The following is a 20050-nucleotide window of genomic DNA, read 5'->3' as shown; positions in this document are numbered from 1 at the left end:
AGCTATTTGTCTTTCATTCTATTAATCTGTTCATTGTTGTAACTGGCATCAAAGCACCGTTGCCTTTAAAGTGCCTTTAAGGTGCATCGTCAAAGCCATGTTTTGTTATATATTGCCTTCGTATGCGCCTTTGTAAATCGATCTATCATCAGGACCTGTACGACTTGTCGGTTTTATAACCTGACTGACTCTCTAACTGACTCGAGTAAGTAGATAACAAACAGTCTAATTGCTAACTGACTGCTGCTTAACCGTGTATGTGGAATAAACCTTCAGAAAGACAGTCGAGTTGTGCCCGCCGTACTTGTTCTGGTTACCCTTTCCAGAAGGGAGCATTGAGCTGGAAAGACCAGCCAGCAGAAATCTGGACACTGTGACAAACATACCGTATACTTATCATAGACTTGAGCAGGTGTAGATTTCTGTTAAGTTGCCACTGACAGCCATGTTTTCATTGAGGGCGAGCATCCATGTCTCAGACTGAGGGGGGGGGCTTTTATTTTATGTGACTTTTTCATTTTTGTTTAGGTGCTTCTTAGGTTGTGTAATTCATTATTTATTCGAGTTTCTTTTTCATTCCGCTCTAGTTTTATAAGATACTGTAAAATGCTGTTACTTTTTAATGAATTAATTCTTGTGCAGGGCTCCCAGAGTCATTAAACTAAAAGGCAGATGATTAATAACAAAAATAGACTAGATAATTAGATTAAGGCAAGGAAATACAACATAAAGAAATGCAAATACAATATAAACACTGTAACAAGAATCAATCAAAAATCTGTACAGCAAATCTCAACAATGTGTACAAGTGTAAACATAGTGAATATATACAGAAACATCATAAACACTATCGAAATGTCAGTGAATGCACTTGTTCAACTTCCTCCTCCTTCTCATTCAACTACTGACTTTACTGCAAATACACGAGCTGCTCCTTTAAGGCGGCCACGCAGGGTCATTTGAGAGTTATGACTAAAGAGAAGGAGGGTGGCGCTTGTACAGACAGTGACAGTGAATGGCCATGTGATTATTCAAGCAACGAGGAGTTCAGGAAACGAAGATGAGCGGAGCGAATCCAACACTTCTCTGACTGGAGTTTGGTTTTTTTGTTTCATTCCGATGAGCGGAATTATCTTCACTGATTTTCCTTTTCAATACATATTGAAATTGAGTGTCACAACATTGTGTAGTTCAGTTGCACACTTGTAGATACAGTGTGGAGCGAGTCCTGACAGGCGCTTCAGACGCGCCAGAGGATTCCGCAGCTTTTACGCATTTACCGGAGCGCAGCTGGAGTCACAGGAGGAGGCGCAGCGCTGTGTTCAGTTACTCACCGCCTTTCTTTCCCGAGCACCGCAGCTGACAACAGGCAGGTGTGAACATGCTGCACAATGGAAACGGGAAGGAGAAACCGCTGCAAGCTCCCAAGGCTGAGGCAGAGCCGGACTCACCGAGCCCACCAGAGCGGCAGCAGCAGCCCGATCTCCCCGCAGCAGCAGCAGCAGATGACCACAAGGACCCGGGCTCCGTGTCCACTCACTTTCCTCTGCCCGTTTACCCGAAACTGGAGATAAAGCGCAACGCAGTGACGGACGATTATAAGATCTCCAGTCAGGTTCTGGGCTTAGGGATCAATGGCAAAGTGTTGGAGTGTTTCAACAAGAAGACTGGAGCCAAGTGCGCACTGAAGGTACTGAAGTCACCTGACACACACTTTACATGAGGATATAAAGTTTCCTGATTCACCCTTTCAGATGGTTGGACAACTGTAAAATCCCACTTCAACTGGTAACAAATTAAAAGTCATAAATTAAGTTCAGTCAAATTTAACTTAAAGGTTAAAGAAGTGCATATGGACAGGAATTGAACATATGAACCTTAAGTAAGTTTTGAGTTTTAAGTTAAGTAAGTGCTTTTCTAGTCTTGATGACCACTCAAAGCTTCTTTACACACCAGTTTTGTCATTTACCCATTCACACGTGTTCACTCACACAGTGTGTATGTGCAGCAGTAGATGGGAATCAAACCCCCAACCTTCAAATAGAAAGGCGACTCGCCCTACCACTGAGCCTAATTTTCTCACTGTCTTAATGACTTTAAGATGAAAATAGTTTGGTTTTTTCGAAATCTTGAAAGAATTGGAATGGAATGTTTTGGTTTGGTACAGCACGGTAGTTATTTGGTTGCGTTTCCATTGCGAAAGAAAATAACCTTCTCTAATGGCGTATTTCCATCGGCTCTACTCGCCTCGCCTCGGCACAACATGGCACGGTTTAGGTTGCATCTACACTACAAAAAAAGTACCTACTCAACGTGGGCGGAGTCATCATTGCACGGCTACGTGAAACTGCGGTGACTTCGTTTTATATTCGACACACACACACAAACAAGTGACTAGTGACTTTACACCAGACTCCTGTAGTTGTTGGAGATTAACCCACATTTTTAGGATTGTTAAGTAGTTTTAACTGATCTACAGTTCGGCACTGTTCGGCCTGATTTCTGTGTCCGGACGTCTCTTCCTTTGACGGCACTGTGGCTAGTCAGTGGCCGGCAGTCTGACCAATCATTGCATAATATCTACTCAGCACACTTTTGGAACCTTGCCGGAGCAGGTACTAAAAATAGAACCTGGTACCAGGTACTATGCTAGTGGAAACGCTACTTAAACCGTGCCCTGGCGAGTAGAGGCGGTGGAAATACGCCATAAGTGTTACATTTTTTGGCACCCTTCCCTTGGCGTACCAGAGTAAAATGGTATGGCTCCACCCACAGGGGCGACGGTAGCTCAGTGGTAGAGGGAGTTGTATTTCAACTTGAGGGTTGTGATTCCCAGCTCTACTAGTCTATATGCCAAAGTGTCCTTGGGCAAGACTCTTAGCCCCACGTTGCCCCTAACGGTGAAAGTGTGAGTTAATGGATGAATGGCAAAACTATAGTATAAAGCAGCTTTGAGAGGTCAGCAAGACTACAAAAGAGCTATATAAAAATGTTGGGTGATTGGACGACAGAAAAAAGGTAACTTCCATGTAACTGGTGTTTCTTCATCGCCAGCAGTCTCTTCTCATACAAAGTTTGACGTCTTGTTGAGACAAACAGCCACAAACCGAGCAGGAGAGAAAAAGATCTTCTGGACGTCCGCCATTGTTGTCAGTTGTGTGGCATTTGTTGCGCCAATAAATCTAATCGATTAATCAATTAGTTGTTTGGTCCAGAAAATGTTGATCAGTGTTTCCCAAACCTGGAAATCATGAGGTTCTCAAACATGGAAAATACATGAAATACTGACAGGTCACATTAAAATCATAGATTTTGGGTTTTTTCAAACAGCAGAAAATGCAGTAAAAAGAATGAAACAATAAAAACCCTTATCTAATCTTTTTTAAGGGGAATACATCAGAGGATCTCCAGATTTCATATCTTATAGGGAGACCGTGGCCTAGAAAAGTGAATAAATGTCGAAAACCTCTGGTATAATGAGTTTTCCATTGACCTGAGCTGTTTAATCAGGCAATAGACTCGGGCCTTTAGCTGAGAGACCAGTTAAAAACTTAATTTAATGGTCTATTGTTTCCCAATAATTTCTCCTCTAAACGCTTTAGTCCTTAATTGGTTTCTAAAATACTTCTGATAAGTTGTGCGGAAACGAGTAAATAATGCGGTGTCCTCTCGATATTAAAAAAAAATAAAAATAATAAAAAGGTGGAGCTGAGCCGTCTCATGCTAGAACTGTATGGTGGAACAGTGCCAACAGACTACAGTGGCTGTGCTCACATGCACTACACGTCGACATGCTCAGTGCCAGCCGTGTTTCTTGGAAGTTCAGTCCAACCCTGGTTCAGACAGAGGCATGTAATGGGTTGCGTGATTTCCCGTCCGTGAACTATGACATGCCGCTTCATAAATGACAGTGACACCTTGTTCTGGAAATAGCGTACGCTCAGGCCCATGTGCCTTTACACATGTACGCATTTGTCATTAGGCTGTCACACCTGTCACCACTGGACGATGGTCAGAGAGATTTACTGGTTTAGTAATCTGTCAGGAGCTGAGCTGCCAAACCTGACGGTGGCTGTGGCACAAGAAGAGCTGTAGAATCTGGAATAGGAAGACGGAGATAAAAGAGAGTGGGAGGAATGAAGTCTAGCAGACGCGAGGAAGTCGAGCACAAAGGATAAAAGGTCAAGTGGGGAAGGATGCTTGATATCATCATGACAGAGTAAGACAGGAAAATACTTACAAATGGCATCAGAGAGAACCATGAAAAAAAATTATTGTTGACTTGAATCAAGGAATTCTTTTTATGTCAAAGTTGATAACTAACCAGACACTATTGAAAAAAACACAGAAACCAGAGGTGAAGAGCATCTTGAATAAGAACCTGCAGGCTCCATTTTAGTTCTTTAGTCTGGACAGGTAAAAAACTGAGACAATGAGTTTTCACTCAACTCTGAAGAATTCTTACTTTCACCTTAAATGAATCCCAGCTGTGACTTCCAATTCTTAGTCCGTTTGAGGTTTGCCTAAAACAATAGGTCGGTATAACCACATTTTAAAAAATTCTAAAAATAAATTTTGCATGTTTTATTGATAATAGGAAGTCTGAGTCACAGCAGAGGGAGGAAAAAGCACAATTTGATGTAAATGAAAAGTGTCAGCACTTGTTGATACATGGCAGCGTTTCAGTGCTGCTTCTGATCCTTGATTCTTGCTCAAAGAACATCGTAGTTTCCATAACCTTCCGAAATTTCCGCTTTTTTTGCAGTCTACTAAAATACGGAAGTTGAAGGGATGTTTCAGTCACGCTGAAACAGTTTCTGTTGCACTCTTTTCTATTTACATTATTTTTAGTACACCAACTTTATCACCTCCCTCAAGTTTAGTCAGTATTTCCAAATCTTTGTTTCCATTTCAGTTTGATATTCACATCAAGAATCATCAAAGATCTGCAAGATATTGCCCCAAACTCACCAAGACTTGCCCCCTCAAGTCCCTTTGGGGCTCGAGTTTGAGCCCTCTGCTCTAATTTGACCCCACCCATGGGGGGGTGGGGTTGAGTCAATACGATACTCAGTATTGGTATCAGTCTGATACTGGTCTTGAATGTCAGACTGATAAAAATGTATAATCCGATACAAAAAACTCCTACATGTTTCACAATGCACAATAAAAATCAGCAAAAGCATTTTATTATTATGTCTCTGAAAGACCATGAAATTGCATAAATGATATCGGACTGATATCGGTGATATGCGGTGATCAGCTGTGGTGACCCCTAGAGAGGTAGTAGAAAGAAAATAAATTTACAATGAAGAAAATATATATCTACTGTACGTCTGCTGTGACCTGAGTACGCAAAATAAATATTAATTTCACTACAGAAGAGACTAAATGACTTCTGCATTTTGGTTTCAGTATCAGTACTAATTATCAGCCCAAACACTCGCAATATCAGCATATTGGCACAAAAGGTCCAATATTCTGCATCCTTCTCCTCCATCTTGCATTACGTGTGAACCAACTAAGCAGACTTTTGAGTGTGAATACACTCTATGTCATGTAACTTGCGACTGTGGTCCTTAACAGCATCACCTGTTGCCTGATAAACTTCAGTTTCCACAGAGAAAAGCTAAGAGTGGGTCATGGGGACCCCACTGCACTCTGCAGTCTCCTCTGCAGACGCTGTTTTCCTGAGGACATAACAATGGAAACACTCAAACGCTCAATTTCCCTCCTCTGTGGAAGCTTTTACTGGTGTCTGTGTTTGGTTTGCATTCGAAGGGTTTGAATGAATTGATGAATTGATTTGAATTGCACTGGAACAGCTGGTGACAGCTTTTTGAATGTACCCACTAGAGTTTTTGTTTGTTCTACTTTATTGCCATTCCAGCTAATGGACATCCCCCTCTGTATGTTTTAATCTTGCAGCAAATAGAAAGCAACGGGAAATAATTGAGTGTTTGATGTGGAGTAGGGGGCGGTGGGTGGGGGTTTAACCACTGGCCTTTTAATTAAGTGTTGCTCTGAGCACTGAACATAATAAATGGATAGGTTTAATCCACTTTGCAGCAGAGCTGGAGGGGAGCCATCCATTTAGTTGAATTCGCTTGCAGTCATCAGAATTCTTTTAACTTGGATTTGTCTGACGCCATGGCGGATAAATGTGCCCTCAGCGACAGAGAGAGAGAGAGAGAGAGAGAGAGAGAGAGAGAGAGAGCATTGCTGTTGTCTTGAGCAACACCATGAACTGTTAAAGGCATAGTTCAGGGTTTTTGAAGTGTGGTTTTATTACTGTAGGTTTCAGAATTTGCACCAGTGCACTGCTGCCACCAAAACCTAGCCTGAAACACAGATGTGTGTCTTCACTGAAATCATGGCTTGCAGAATATGTCTGCTTCTTGTATCCCTTTCAGACAGCCCTTTCCAACTGGAAATTAAAGTTAGAAAAACCACATGCTCTTCCAAACCAAAGTCCATAGAGAAAATCTGTGTTTTTAACTCATGGGGACACCAGGGTGCTGTGATGTGACACATTTTCTCTGTGGACTTTGGTGCAAGGATTAAGTGGTTTATCAAGCAACATTTTCCTGGTTGGAAAAGGCTGTGCAACGGTGAGATAAAGCAGTGAGTGACCATATCATACACTGGCACGCTTTTGGCACACGCACACATCAAATTCAGTAATTCATGACCTTTATACAACCACACCTCTAGGTGCACTTCCAGTTTTGCTGTGCAACCTCCAGGTTTGTATATATGGCTTCAATTCATAAGTCTCCCATTTAATTTGTTAGTTCACCTTTGTGGTCAGCTCACTGGTATGCTAGTGAAACATCTGGGTTTCCTCTGAGAGACCAAAATGAAAATTCTCAGTGGTTTGGTCAGGCCGTGCATGGAACCTTTTTTCCATGTACGGTTGCTCCAGGCAGCCGGTGCTGTTTAACACGTTAATCAGTCTCCGAGGTTTGGTCTTATAAGTCTGCAATGACTCTCGAGATTCAGCTGTTGCTGTGCAGGTCAGAGGAAACATGCTACAGTCCTCAGAGAGTGTCTCTAATGAATGCATCAAATTTAGGTTTGTAATCTTGTCATCCTTTTGTTTAAGGATCGTACCCTTAAGAGCAGTAGTACCCCTGCTCTTTGTTCAGCTTCTAGGACACAGGGAATGTTTTTACTGTCCTGTGGGGGACTTTCAGACAAGAACAATACAGTCATAGATGCAATTTCACAAAAGGAAAAGATATTTTTGGTCAAACTTCAGTGCGAAATAAAAATACAAATGGTTAACATTGGTTAATAGCTGTTGGTCTAAACCAGGGATATTCAACTAAAATTCTATTAGGTCCACTTGGAGAAAATATCCTCGAGCAAAGGTCCGGAACATCATAATGTCTAACTTGCGTTTATTTAGTAGTGGGATATATACTGAAGTAGCCTAGTAGTCTGCATGTAATCAACGACTGACTGTCAGATCAAATATAGAAAGAACAATTCAAAAACATTTCGACAATATTTATTGCCCAATTGTCCAATTATATAGATATGTAACACTGAACATATGTATTATTTTCTTCTCTCTTAAAGGGAAAGAAGGGCTGCATATAAAAGTAAATTGGTGGAAATAAATATAATAATAATCTTAAAATAAATAAAATAATTACTTGTTTTGAGAAATAAAATAAAGATCAGATTTGAGTGGGTGTGTTTGGTCAAAAACTTTGTGTTTGGTTTCATAGTGGCGTTTCACGGTGCCACGGTCTCTGAGCATATGAGACAGACTGGTTTTGTGCTTCCAGGGGGAAGAATGAACATGAATGAGTCTGTCCATTCTGGGTTAAAAGCTCTATTTTCGCTTTTCTCTTCTTAGAGAGTGAGAAATACATAATTTATTCACCCGGTCCACCTGTTAGTGACCTCTGGTCTAAACTATACAATATATACAGTAGAACAGAATTTCTGATTTTCCTCCAAGTACCGCCGGAGGAAGCTTGCGTACCACTGGTGGTACACGTACCACAGTTTGACAACCATGGCAATAAAGAATGAATCAGGCCTTCAATGCTTTACATTGGTTATTAATTAACCGCAAACCACTTTGATGTCGGAGTTTACGAGCAGCACGTGAGGAGAGTGATTCTGGTGAGGGGTAAACCAAGTGCTGTTAAACCAGGTAAATTATGATCATTATCAGATATGATTGTTTTGATGAGTGTCAGGATGTGGTTATAAGAATCCAAAGTCCATCAGAAGATTGAAGCTGCTGTCAGTGAGAGTCTTGTTAAATAGCTCTCGATTTTGACAGCTGTCACTTATTTACACCAGCCATTCCCAGAGACAGACAGACTGCAGAATATTTTACAGCGTTTTTCTTGAGATTTATGTCTTTGATAGCCTACACCTTATCACATGAGAGAGCTCATGCATTTTCCACTACAGTTACGTTTTCTGCCAAAATAATTCACAATTCAGCAGACAGAAACATTAAATGGATGTTTAGCTCATTAAAAAGAACAGACTGCAGCTACAATTAGCTATAATATCACTTGTAAAGCAGGTTAGCTTGAGGCTTGACATGAATGGACCCCTGCTTTGTTAATAAAAACAGAACAGACTTCAGAATAAAGTTAGCCACACTACTATATATAAGGTACCCTACACTAGCTTGAGGCTCAACATGACACAACCCTTGCTTTGTTAATGAAACACAAAGCTAAAGTTAGCCAAACTATTGATATGAACCAACACCTGCTTTGTCAGTAAAATACTGAAGTCCAAAAGGTTAGTTTGGTTAAAGTTAGCCAAACTAAGCTAACAAGAAGGTAGATGTGACTCCTGTTGATGAAACACAACATTTAAAGAACAAACTGCAGCTAAAGTTAGCCAAACTCACATGTGAGCTAAGCATTAGCCTCATGAACTGACCACTGGTTTGTTAATGAACCACAAAAGGCTAGCCTAAGGCTAGGCTAAGAAAAGACTGCAGCTAAATAATCTTCTGGTAAGCTAGCATGAGGCTGGACATTAACCAGCACCTGCTTTGTTAATAAAATGCAATTAAAGAACAGATTAATATTAAAGCCAGCAAAATTGTGATTTGTGAGATAAGCTAGCAAGATGATGGGTGTGATCCAAAAGTACAAAAGGTCAATTTGGTTGAAGTTAGCCAAACTAAGCTTTCAAGAAAGTGTATGCAACTGCTTCTTTGTTTTTGACACACAAAGGCACAGTTAAAGAACACACTTCAGTTCAGCTTCAGTTAGTTAAACTATATATACTGGCCTGACATAAAGCACTCACATTTATTTATTAAGTATTTAACATGTTTCTATCTTTTCATTATGCTAATTGTGGAGTTGCAACAAATATTTATTGGAAAAGGTACCTTTGACACTTATGACAAGTCATCTTTAAAAAGTGGGTCCCCATGTAAAAGTTTTGAACACACTGATCTGGATTGGTTTTGGTTAGTGACCTGATATTAACATATGTCCTCAGTGGTGCTGTCATACGTGCACACCATGAAGTATGACTGTTCACATCTGGCATTTACATGCATCCTCAATGTATCTCCTGTGACCACTTGTGATTGGAACTCATTTCCCTCTGAATGAATGAAAGAATGGATGAATGAAAATATTCATTGTCATTATACACATGGTACAATGAAATTTGATGAGGCTCTCTCTTGGTTGAAGATGGGAGATGTTGTTACCTGCCCTTTTACCTCCTAAAGTCAATAACCATCTCTTTAACACATATGTATGCGAATAGACATCAACTGATCTAACAAAATGATCTCAGTCTCTGTTAAAACCCACCCCACACTAGAGGATAATTGGCCAGATTTTGGTCCCGATTTGGCCCTTCCGATAGTCGTGGGTGTCTTCCGATTTTAGGCTGATTTGAACAGATTATCTGGCCAAATTATCCTGTAGTATGAGGGATTAATAGAAGTATTAAACCAGTATTAAAGATGTTTGATATTTAACACTAAAGAGTGATTGGGGCGTGAGCAGAACCCCGTAATAACTAATGAGAGCGAGTTGACCAGGAAATGGATATTGCGTTTTGTTTAGAACCGTAACTTGTACAAGCCAACTTGATTCCGTCTTCTCTGCCATGACTTCACCCACAGTTTCTTTTTTTTTGCATTTCTCAGCACAAAACGCACAACAGCTATTAACTGACAACGCTGACATGTGTGTTTATATTCTGAAGTCACGTTAAATCACACAAGTTTCTGTGAGATCCCAAATCCATGGAATCTCCTGCCTGAAACAATTTAATTAAAAACTAAGTGTGTCTTGCCTGGATCGTCTAGTCTCTCAGGATTAAAGCATTTAAAATCAGTTACAAAGTTTATGGTGTCTCTGGTCTCCCACATTTTTAAGTGTGTGACAACAATCTGGCTCTGGCTTGATATCTTGACATCTCTCTGTCTCCCCACTGCGTGTGTATTTAATCCACATTGACCTCTTTTATCAGAGACACTTCAGTTTCACTGCAGGAAATTAAGGATATGCTGTTTACTCTGAATAAAGTCATAAAGGCTATAAATGGCCTCGTCAGCACAAACCTGCCTTCTGCTTGGTTAAAGTCAAAGTCACTGTGCCAGGTTGAATAAATTAGGACACTTGCAGATCACACAAGTAAACGGAAACGCTCAACTTCTACTTTCAGCAGCTTGACTCGATCTCACTTCCTCTTTAACCAATGGTGAGCTGCAGTTACGAGATGTCACTACTGACATTTGGGGATTCCAAGAAGTCAGGCAGGATTTCATTTCCACACACAACACACCACACCACACACCACACACACACAACACTGTGAATCTGTGGAAGTAAATCTGTGTGTGTGTGTGTGTGTGTGTGTGTGTCCTTGTAAACAGCAGGAGATCACTCCATCTCTGTCACATCCAAAAATACACTCTGACTAAAAACATGTGCTATGTCAAGGTCTAACACCTGTTGTGTGTGTGTGTGTGTGTGTCATGTATTTGTTACCTCTTTAGGACCTTTACTGGTATAAACACTGACCTTGTCAGGAACAGTAGTCCTCATGGAGACCAAAACCTGGTTCTAATGAGGCAGAAACTAATTTCTGAGGAACTGGTTACGTTTTAGAAATCAATGCAGTCCTTAAAAGGAGAGCTGTGTGTGTGTGTGTGCGTGTGTAAGATATAAGCTGTGTTTTGGGGACAGCTTGTCTTACTGGGTATACAACTCACGTCCCTATGTGAGAGATATTTTTGGGTGGGTCAGTTTAGTGGACACTGTTAGAAGACTCCATAAGAGAGCTATGAGAAAATGTGTACATCATTTCCTGTCTTGTGGTCACAAAACAGGATGTGTTTGACACAGGCTGGGCTGCTTTCATGAAACTTAAATTTAAAACACAGAACATAATTATGTTCAACCACTTGGGGCTACATTGATGATATGTTTAAGAAAAAAGGTATAGAAATCAAGTAGTACATGTATGATGTCTGTCTGACATGGTGTTGTAAATGTGAGGGACTTTAGATGCTGTTAAAGGTTTAAGTTGTAAAGCTGAAATGTATTATTGATGGATCTATGGATTATTTTCTTATTAAGTGTGTTCATTTTTCATGAAATATCAGAGCATGCTAACAATAAATGTGTATCATGAGTTCCTAAATGCAAACTAATGTCTTCAAAATTGTTATTTTACTGTCCAAACTGCAGCAAAATCTAAAGGTATATCATTTGTGATGATATAAAACAGAGAAAAAGTGACAAATCCCCCAAATGAGAAGCTGGAACCATCATTATGATGAAAGTTTAATTCAAAATGGCTTGTAGTGGTGTAGAATATTAATATAATTAATGTAAATGAAACATTAACACATTTATATAGAAAATTAATTTCTAAAGTAAAGACTCTCTCTCTCTCTCTCTCTCTCTCTCTCTCTCTCTCTCTCTCTCTCTCTCTCTCCCAGATCCTGTATGACAGTCCCAAAGCGAGACGAGAGGTGGAGCTTCACTGGCGAGTGTCGGCAGGACCGTACATTGTTCGCATCCTCAACCTGTATGAAAACATGCATCATGGGAAGAAATGTCTGCTCATCATCATGGAGTGGTAAGTTTTCACATTCCAGTTCACACACACACACCATAACCACATACACCAGGGTATGTGATCGGAGTGCAGCTGGGGAATGTAGATTGGAGGGCATAGAAAATTAAGCATATAACAAAACATATTAATAACTTCAATAATAATAATAACAATCACCTAATCTCTTGCCCCATCTTTTTTCACTGTACCAGTGTGTGAAGTATATGTGAGGAAGAGAAGGATGAGAGAGCAATTATCTTATCTATTTACACCACTGTATTTTAGCGTATGAGAACCACTGACATAGAGCATTAACCTAAACTATACATAAGATCCTCAAACCGTTAAAAGGATAGTGTGGTTTTCCGAGGTACTGTAACAGGTACTGTCCCCAGTAGAGCCACATAACAAAAAGCTCACCTAATAAATTATACACCTGCTTAACTCAACAAGAACATGTTTGCTGCTTTTTCTTGCTGTAAAAAAGATTTTTATTGTCTGAAAACTGAGGTTTGTGTTGCTTTCAATCCCTGAAACAAAGTCCATAGAGAAAATCTGCGGGGATTTTACACCTTTGGTGTGGGAGAGTGAGCAGTGTACAGACTTAAGTTTTGAGCTGGAAAATGCTGTCTAATGGTGCGATAAAGTGACAAATATATTCTTAAGAGATCACAGACTTAGGCAGGTGTGTACAGAAGTTGGACTCTGGACTTTTCCGTGCTCTCCCTCGGTTCTCATGTCGTAAAAGCAGAAAGAAATGTCACTGTCCTTTATTTGCGGTACTTCTAAACATTGACTAACTCTCATCAGCACTTATTGACCCACTTTCAGTGTCATACTACTTGTAGCGACCTTGTGCGTGTTAGTAATCTGTCACAACTGCGAGCTGCTTCCTGTGTGAGTAAGTAAGAGGCCGACACATTCCACTCAACTCTGTTTATCTGTTTACTCTCAGACCCCAGGAAGTACACTATTACTAAACTGTGCGTCCATGTCACACTGAGCGTGGGCCTCAATGTTTTATCTGCCATGTTTGATTATGGAAAAAACCTCCATTTCATTCTAGAAACTAACAGTGATAAGTGATGAATGTTTGAACTTTTAAAGAATGACGCGGCGCTGACTCACTCACACACACACACACACACACACACACACACGCACGCAACAGAGGCTTCAAATAAAGTGATGCTATTTCACTTTGAATGAAGCACCACACACACACACACACTTTATATTATATATCATGGCAATAGCAATAACTTATATTCACATTGTTATTAAACTTATGTTATATGAAAATGAATAGTCATACAAAATGTTATTATTAAGCCTAATAATATTAATTATTATTATTAATTATTATTATTTTACAATATTGATTTAATATTACGGTTACACTATCTTCATTTCCAGCATAACAATGCAGTAATAAAAAGATAAAATCAAATTATTATATGCATTAACATTTTAAATGTATTACATTTCACATGAAATTATATACATTAGCTTTTTTGGTGTTTTAATTACATATATTATTTAGTTAGTAAACAGTTTTACTTATATGTATATTTTAAGCTCCCACTCTGATGAAGAGTTGTTGTTTTTTTAAACAATATTTTGGACTGTATGCAGGCGATAACATATTTTCCTTGTGTACATTCGCAGACACAGGCAGAAGACGACAGATTTATTTCACACGGATATTGTATTGAACAATCATAATTGTTTGATTAAATTATATATGCGCTGTGTATTATAGGTGGGCTAATTTGTTGTGTTAAATAAAAACCATAGATAAATGAGACTAAAATGATTACATTACTGACCTAACTGAGTTTTATGGCGACTGTATTATTTCACCTTTTGGTTCTTTTCAACAGAAAAACTAATACTTTCACTTGTTTTTTTAACTCTTGTTCTTCTCTGTTTCACTGATGACTTTCAGTTGCACTGTTCATTTTGACTTTGCCAGAAACCACAACGTTTAGGGGAAATGCCTCTGTGTTTTGAGCTGTAAAACAACTCAACAGGTTCAGATAAATATCATTTTAATAACAATAATGTTTTACTGCTTTGTCCCAGAGCTTTATACTAACCACAGTGTATTTTCTGCAGCATGGAGGGAGGAGAGCTGTTCAGCCGAATCCAGGCCAGAGGAGACCAGGCCTTCACTGAGAAAGGTGAGGACTGAAGGAGGGAAGCATACACTGTGGATTACATTTAATCCATTTTATTAGACATTATTTGGCAGAATCACAGCTGTGTCTTTTTCTCTTGTTCTCTGACATCTGTAATGCTTCTGGTTTGAGAGAGTCTGTTTTTTCCTCTTTTCTTCCCAGAGGCGTCTGAGATTATGAGAGACATCGGCACGGCCATCAAGTTTCTCCATGACATGGACATCGCCCACAGAGACATCAAGGTACATGGAGATCATCATTGCCCCTGTTAACAAACAAAAAAATCATACGGTTGATCGTTATTTTAGTTATTTTATTACATTTTGATGTGTCTTCTTGTGCCTCCCTCTGCAGCCAGAGAACCTGTTGTACCAGTCTAAAAACCTAAATTCAGCCCTCAAACTGACAGACTTTGGCTTCGCTAAGGAGACGACACTACACAACCCTCTCCAGACTCCCTGCTATACACCTTACTATGTCGGTGCGTGGTAAAATACTGCATTATTTTACAGTCAATATATGACATCGTATACTGCACGTAACTGTACTACATACTTTTCTATACTGTATTATACTATTCTATACTACAGAATACTGTACTGTACTGTACCGTACTACAACATACTATACTGTACTGTAACTGTGCTATATTATACTACAGTATAACAGTATACTGTACTGTACTGAACCATACTACAACACACTATACTGTAATGTAACTGTACTATACTATACTACAACAACATACTAAACTGTACTATACTACAACATAATATACTGTACTATATTATACTACAACATAGTATACTATATTGTACTGTAACTGTACTATACTATACTACATAACACTATACTGTACTTTAACTGTATTATAGTACAACACAGTATACTATACAGCACTTTACTCTATTGTAATGTACCATACTGTAACTGTATAGTATATTATACTGCACTATATTGTACTGTACTATACTAAACTACAGTACTATACTACAACAACATACTAAAATGTACTATACTATAACAATAACAATAATAATAATAATTACATACTGTACTGTACTGTACTAAACTTTACTGTAAGATATTTTTTATGCTGTTTAAATCTAATCTGTGTGTCGTGTGTGTCAACAAGCTCCTGAGGTTTTGGGTCCAGAGAAATATGACAAATCATGTGACATGTGGTCGCTTGGCGTCATCATGTACATCCTGTGAGTACTGTGTGTAGTTGGTTGGAAGCATGTATACATCATGTATGATGTTATCTATGTACATGTGCAATGTTTTTAAATCCTCTTTCCATCGTTCGTCTCTGTAGGTTGTGCGGCTTTCCTCCATTTTACTCCAACACGGGTCAGGCCATTTCACCAGGGATGAAGAGGAGGATCAGGATGGGCCAGTACGAGTTCCCCAAACCAGAGTGGGCTGAGGTGTCACAGGAAGGTGTGAATCTCCAAACAACCTCCAACACACACACACACACACACACACACAGGCCTTGTCCATGCTTTTACTTTGACACTCAATTTTTGATAAATTCTAAGTAATTTTCAGTTTGTGTCAGTGTCACAGGGACAAAGACACATCTGTGTGTGTCTGTGCTGGCAGGAACTGCTATTTTTAGAAACAATCAACTTCTGTATTAAGGTACACATATATAAAACAGTTTTAATCCCAGATACTCAGTCATGTAGCAGTTTGAGAATAAGTGTACTCTGTGAAAGGTTAATACACTGCCAAAATTGATTTATCAAGAAAGTAAAATATGCCTAATTTCTGGGAAATTGTGTAAAGAAATATTGTTAATGTTAATATATCTAACTTTGCATCAATAAGATATTACAGCTGACTTTAAGCTTTGATTACAAGTAACAAGCTAAACTTTTGTTTGTTCACTACTGGAGTAAGTATGTTCTTACACCAGTTTTGTCCAGTTTTGTTTATATTTTGGTCTGTTTTTCCTGGTTTTAAGGCACATTACAGGCTGAAAGTGGCCAAATATACAAGCTACCTTTAAGTATTCTAATCAAGCAAATTTTCCTCACCCCATTGGCAGATAATGTTTCTTAATACATAAACATAAATTAAGAATGAATTTTTATGTATGTTAAGAATATTTAGCAGATTTTTTTTTGCAGTGTACCAACAAAGATGTATAAAAATGTTAGGTCGATAAATGCTGACTGACATCTGCCCGTGTGGACATGGCCTCACTGTCATGTTTGCACCGTAGTCAAAAACAGGAAATCATAAAGCCATCACGGTGCACCGACTCCACAGGTTTACTAGGTCAAGTCAAAGATGTACTCAGATAGAAAACCTCAGTATGTGAGTGAGGGAGATACCATCATCATCATCATCACGGCAGCAGCAGCAGCAGCTGGTTGAAAGTGTTCGGTCATGTGGGGAAAACACTGCAGTTCTGCAACCTCTCCAACATTTCTGCGTCTGTACCTGAGTGCACTCTCTGTAAACTGAGATCAGATAAACTGTGGTTAATGGTGACTCATCCACTGGTGCGTTTCTGGAGTTATACACTTCAAAGGGTTGTAAGAAGTTAACATCAAATGGATTTTCACTTCTAAAGGTCTAACAGCGTCCACCCAGTTCCTGTACTGTTCCTGTACAAGATCAAGAGGGTCATTTTTCATTTGTCAGGTTTGGCTTAAAGATGCAGTACGTAACTTTGATGTGTTTCCCAGTATAGCAGAGGCAACAAGCACCAGTGAACTAGTGAGACAACCACAAACAGGTTGGAGTGTGACTGATAAAACAAAGATAAGCTTGAGTGGTGAATTTTACTGCTCTGAAAAACAGGTCTTTCAGCAGAAAAGCTAGTTTCACCCGACAGAGCTTGTTTTCAGATAAAGGATGCACAGACTGCAGCTTTCACCAAGCAGAAGATGTCTGGATAACAGGTTCTATGAAGCATGTGACCATCATGATAATCAGGCCGCCTGGATTTATTTTGATAACTTTCACTTTCAATATCTGTCAGTTATTCAGCCGTTTAGGAATTACGGTACTGAGAAGCCGTCACCACAAACGTGTGATGCGCTGGTGAATCTTGTCTGTGATTGGACGGTCGTTCTGCTGAAGTCCCGAGGGGTACCGTAATGTATGTGGCGCAAAGCTCTGTTTGTTTGCTTTCCAGTATCCATCCATCCATCTTCTACCACTTTATCCTCCACATGAGGGTTGTGGAGGTGCTGTGCCAATCTCAGCTGACATAAGGCGAGGTCACACCCTGGACAGATCGCCAGTCCATAGTTTTTGAACAGTCTAGGAGTTACAGTAATGAGTAGTATGCGTGCCATATCCTGTCGGTGACAACAGGATGGTAACAGAAGGGTTAAAGAGGTAGTTCAGGGTTCTTTTTAAGTGGTTGTATGAGCTATTGTCTCAATTCGTACGTTTCAGTGCACAGTTTAGCCGCATTCCGACTAAGACAGGCAATCAGACTTAAAACTTACAGTCTGAGTATACATGTGGAGGAGAAAATCAATTTATTGGCCGTGCACATCTGATTCCGCCTCTGTAGGTGGCGCTGTATCTCTCTATAATGTGGTGCATATTGAATCAGTTTCCTGTTGACCTGTACGTCACACAGAAAAACAAACAGTGAGCAGCGAGATGTACGGTGAGATGGATCGTGCTGTGGAGAGCATGGCTCTTGGGTTGTCCGAAGAAAGACAAAAGGCCGCCGCATGATTTCAAAGACTTGAGAGGAAATTTTGGTGAAATGCTCAGAACACTAAGTCAGACTCCAGTCCGACTAAGCGTGTACATGCAGGAGTAATCAGACTATGAATCTGTTATCCAGGTATATAGAACTTGGTTGGAGAAATTGGGGCTGGGGTACCCACCCCTGAGCAAGATACCCACCCCTGAGCTCATTGTCAATTGGACACTCCAAATGGAAAAAAAGAAAGTAGTTTAATTTATATCTAATTGGTATTTAGCTATTCTAGATCTTTCCTGATATTTAAATCAACATGAAATTATAAAGTATTAATTATGCATGTAATTTAACTTAACTTACATTTGGTAGCTCTTACAAGAACCCTAGCACTTCCTGGGTTCTTGTGAGCTAAAATCAGTGGCACACTCACGTTTGTTCTCATTTTGTTCCTGCGACTGAACAGTACCTGATTATTCTTTTATGTTTTGTGGTAAAACCTGCTTCAGAGACTGGTGTTAAACCTGGATAATTCCGCCTTCTTATCCAGGCCTCTATTGTCCTCCCCCTAAACAATGACAACAACAGCTCAGGCTCACAAACACCATCACATTTCCATTTTCTCCCTCAGGCTCTCTCTGGCCCTGCCTGTGTAAATAGGCCACACTGTACCTGTGACAGTGAGGCCTATTCACACTAAAGTAGCACATTATTATTATAATAATAATAATAATAATAATAATAATAGAAACACTCTAACGAGACACAATATCACTATAATCATATTTGTATTGCATTTCTCCTCCAGCTAAAGATCTGATCCACCAGCTTCTGAAGACAGAACCTACAGAGAGAATGACCATCGCTCAATTCATGAACCATCCCTGGATTACTGTAAGAATCTGTCACATACTCATAAACACAGTTTTCTCCCCGTGTTGCTCCATATTTCTGTCATCATCCGTGTGTTTGTTTTCACACTACAGCAGTCCGTGATGGTTCCCTCCACACCGCTCCACACCACCCGGGTTCTGACTGAAGACAGAGAGATGTGGGAGGATGTGAAGGTCAGAAGCAGTGAAACACTGACCCCCTCTGGTCACATGTTGGCATTACCACTAACAGCTCTACTTTACAGAGAGTGCAGCTCTGAACACGAGCCAAGGCATAAACAAACAAAGCAGTTACTTATAGTTTGTGCAGGAAAAAAACATTATAACACATACATACACATATATTAATTTATAAAAATATATATATATGTGTATAATAGTGTTCAGCTTAAGTTATCCCGTTTTATTTTGAAGTTGAAGATTGCTTATTTAGTGCATATCTGTTCTTTTTTCTTTTCTCTTTTTAACTCTTCTTGAACTGTTACCAGTGATAACTATTGACATAATCCAGAAATCAAGAATGCTTTCAAATAAGCATTAAATTATTTTTAATTTTTTATTTATTTTTTTTAAAATGTCATTTAAATTCAATCCATATTTTACTCAATGTTTCACTAAAAACACTTTGAACAGAACCCGACCTGAGCCCAACAAACATTCTGGATTTTTGGGTCGGGTATTCGTTCTCTAAATTCAAATGAAACAAACAGAGAGTCTAAATCAAAGACGTTTGACACAGTTTCCATGTTTCCCTGAAGTTAAAAATGAATTGTAAAGCTCAGACTCATCACTGGTTTATTCTCTAGAGGAGGTTGGCAACCATTATTGGTCTATTCCCTTATGACTCTGAGCCAGTGTTATGCAGCAATGAACTCTAAAAAATATCTGCGTTCTCTAAAGAACTCTTGAGAATGGAATGAACTGCAGAAGGACATTTTTACAAAAGGTTGTTGAAATACAGTTACAGTCACATTAAATAAAATAGTAAAGGCCAAGGCTCCAAATATATTACATCTCATTTCCCATAAAGCAGCAGGAGACAGTTTTTATTATTTTACCGGACTCTTATTCGCTATCAAAATATTACGACTGAGTCATATTTGAAACACGTGTGATGTTTCTTGGACATGATACTGATTTAATGCTGTTTTCCCAGACAACTTTGTTTATTCATGCAAAAAAGGTCCTTCAGTTTCCCACAGTGTCAATGCACTCTC

At 39.3% G+C, this 20050-nt stretch overlaps 1 protein-coding gene across 1 annotated transcript in view; it reads left to right on the top strand.

Annotated features, from left to right (window-relative positions):
- The first annotated feature begins 143 nt into the window (after positions 1-143).
- The window catches only part of LOC131461291 (MAP kinase-activated protein kinase 2-like), a 22530-nt gene continuing 2623 nt past the window's right edge, over positions 144-20050 (top strand). Inside the window, exons 1-10 of the mRNA XM_058632450.1 lie at positions 144-205; positions 1360-1690; positions 11963-12102; positions 14200-14264; positions 14424-14503; positions 14616-14742; positions 15397-15472; positions 15580-15704; positions 18749-18834; positions 18927-19007. Of these exons, the coding sequence (XP_058488433.1) occupies positions 1382-1690; positions 11963-12102; positions 14200-14264; positions 14424-14503; positions 14616-14742; positions 15397-15472; positions 15580-15704; positions 18749-18834; positions 18927-19007 (1089 nt within the window). The 5' untranslated portion in view covers positions 144-205; positions 1360-1381. The remainder of the gene's footprint in view (positions 206-1359; positions 1691-11962; positions 12103-14199; positions 14265-14423; positions 14504-14615; positions 14743-15396; positions 15473-15579; positions 15705-18748; positions 18835-18926; positions 19008-20050) is intronic.

Source organism: Solea solea, chromosome 6 (genome assembly GCF_958295425.1).
Source record: "Solea solea chromosome 6, fSolSol10.1, whole genome shotgun sequence".
NCBI classification, from domain to species: domain Eukaryota; kingdom Metazoa; phylum Chordata; class Actinopteri; order Pleuronectiformes; family Soleidae; genus Solea; species Solea solea.
This window is presented reverse-complemented; position numbering and strand designations above follow the sequence as displayed.